Source organism: Hipposideros armiger, unplaced genomic scaffold (assembly GCF_001890085.2).
Source record: "Hipposideros armiger isolate ML-2016 unplaced genomic scaffold, ASM189008v1 scaffold_413, whole genome shotgun sequence".
In the NCBI taxonomy this organism is placed as follows: domain Eukaryota; kingdom Metazoa; phylum Chordata; class Mammalia; order Chiroptera; family Hipposideridae; genus Hipposideros; species Hipposideros armiger.
In genome coordinates, this window is record NW_017731763.1 from 103,066 (window position 1) to 104,977 (window position 1,912).

Genomic DNA, 1,912 nt, shown 5'->3' on the forward strand with positions numbered 1-1,912 from the left:
TATGCATATTTATTGACTAAATGGTGATAAGTGATAAAGCTTTTTATTTACCATAAAAAAAAATAGAGATGCTGGGACAAGAAAAGTGGAAATACCTGCTATTTTAATGGCATTATTTGGGAAATTGGCCTTGTAATGGAGTTCTCATGAGAGCTAAACAGAGGTATAAATAGTGAATGGTTGGTTATGTTGTGTGTGACTGGTGTTTGATTTTCCAGGACAAGAATATAAAAGATCACTGGAGATGGGAGATTAAAAAAAGTGAAAAAGTAGATCAGAAAATTATTAGGGGAAAGAAGGAGGTTGAAGCAAAAAATAAAAAATAATAACTTAAGGATACAGTCACCAAAGCCAGATGCTGAGAAGCCAGCTCTTTACTTACTTAGGTTGTCGATTCCTCCTTCAGTGGTCCTTGGTTATATACTAGGGTTAGAGCTATCATCTAAGTTCGCTGGTGATCTCCCAACTCGTTTTAGTTACCCCAGATTCCAGTTTGCTAAAGTAGGAAAGAATAAGTGATTGATGTTTTACTTCTCACTCCTGCCACTGAACCCTGGTTCTGGCAATTTCTTCCAACAGAAAAATAAGGCAAAATAGAAAGCAGTAGCAAAAGGAAGCCCTGAGCCAGTTACCCCATGAGCAGTCAGTTTCTGAACAGATAGAATTTGAATGCGTTGTTTGTGCGGTCGTGGAGGTACAGGGACAGATGATGGTACTGAGAGAGACATCCAGGCATCTGAGCAAAGTCATGTTGATGTGCCCAGCAACAGGCATCTGGCTACGTGTTGACCTGTCACCCCAAAGCCTTGGCTGACTGCAGAATTTTCAGAGCATGCATGGTGGCAAGTCCTATTGTTCCACTAAATAAATTACAATATTTAGCCCTTTACCCCACTTGGATGGTTTATGGACGTTCTTGGCAGAGAATTCTGATCATTGGATCTCATTCTACTAAGGGCTCCCAAGGACCAGCTGGAGAGCCAGGTATTCAGGTAAGCCACTTCACCAAGTTATTTGGCTCAGCAAATACAGCTTGCTTACTTGGGGGGAATTGCTGAAAGACTGTCCTCATAAGTCACTATTTTCCCCATTTTCCAGGGTCCTCGAGGTCTCCCTGGATTGCCAGGAACCCCAGGGACCCCAGGAAATGATGTAAGGACCGTCTTAGCCTACGCTTCCCCCATTTCCACCCATTTTAATCGGCACCTGTGCCACTGTGCAAAGCTTTGAACATGATGTTTCTGTTTTCAGGGAGCTCCAGGGAGGGATGGAAAGCCAGGTCTGCCAGGCCCCCCAGGTGACCCGGTATGTTGCCAGACTGTGCCTGATTTATGTATCTTTAAATACGCCCAGAAGCCAAACAGCCTACCAAGCAAGTTTTGCTGTCCAAACTAATTAGAATGCTCAGTGACTGCTTTGTGATTTTGTTTGTCCCCATTATTTTGTAGAGGGGGGAAAAAAATTCAAGCTGCGTCAGCATTTTTTATGTGCATGATGAATACCTGTTTCCTAAGGATATAATTCAGCTGTACAATTTTGCCCTAGGCTGAGCCTTGGCGTATAATGTCTCAATCCCATGGAAAATTGAGTTCAAATATATAGCCACAGTTTCTGCTCTTTCTAATGCTAGGGAATAAATGAATTTCATTTCTCTAAATGGAAGTTTGCAGGTAAGTTACCAACAATATGGTACATATCCATCGATTCTGTGGCTTTAAAAAATGCCGAAATAATTAAATTACAAAAACTGTCTTCAGCAGGCTCTTAAAAAAATGGGTTTAGGCACTAAATGTGTGTTTCAAAGTTTTATTTTAGGTTAAACCTTGCTTTGAGCGACAGCGAAATCCCTTTAAATAGCCTCAGAATTGGCAGTTATAATTTGAGAGGCCATATGGTACATGACATTGTATTA

At 41.2% G+C, this 1,912-nt stretch overlaps 1 protein-coding gene across 1 annotated transcript in view; it reads left to right on the forward strand.

Moving 5' to 3' along the window:
• The first annotated feature begins 899 nt into the window (after nt 1-899).
• LOC109394157 (collagen alpha-1(XIX) chain-like) overlaps nt 900-1,912 on the forward strand; it is a 65,085-nt gene continuing 64,072 nt past the window's right edge. Inside the window, exons 1-3 of the mRNA XM_019663982.1 lie at nt 900-992; nt 1,099-1,152; nt 1,252-1,305. Of these exons, the coding sequence (XP_019519527.1) occupies nt 900-992; nt 1,099-1,152; nt 1,252-1,305 (201 nt within the window). The remainder of the gene's footprint in view (nt 993-1,098; nt 1,153-1,251; nt 1,306-1,912) is intronic.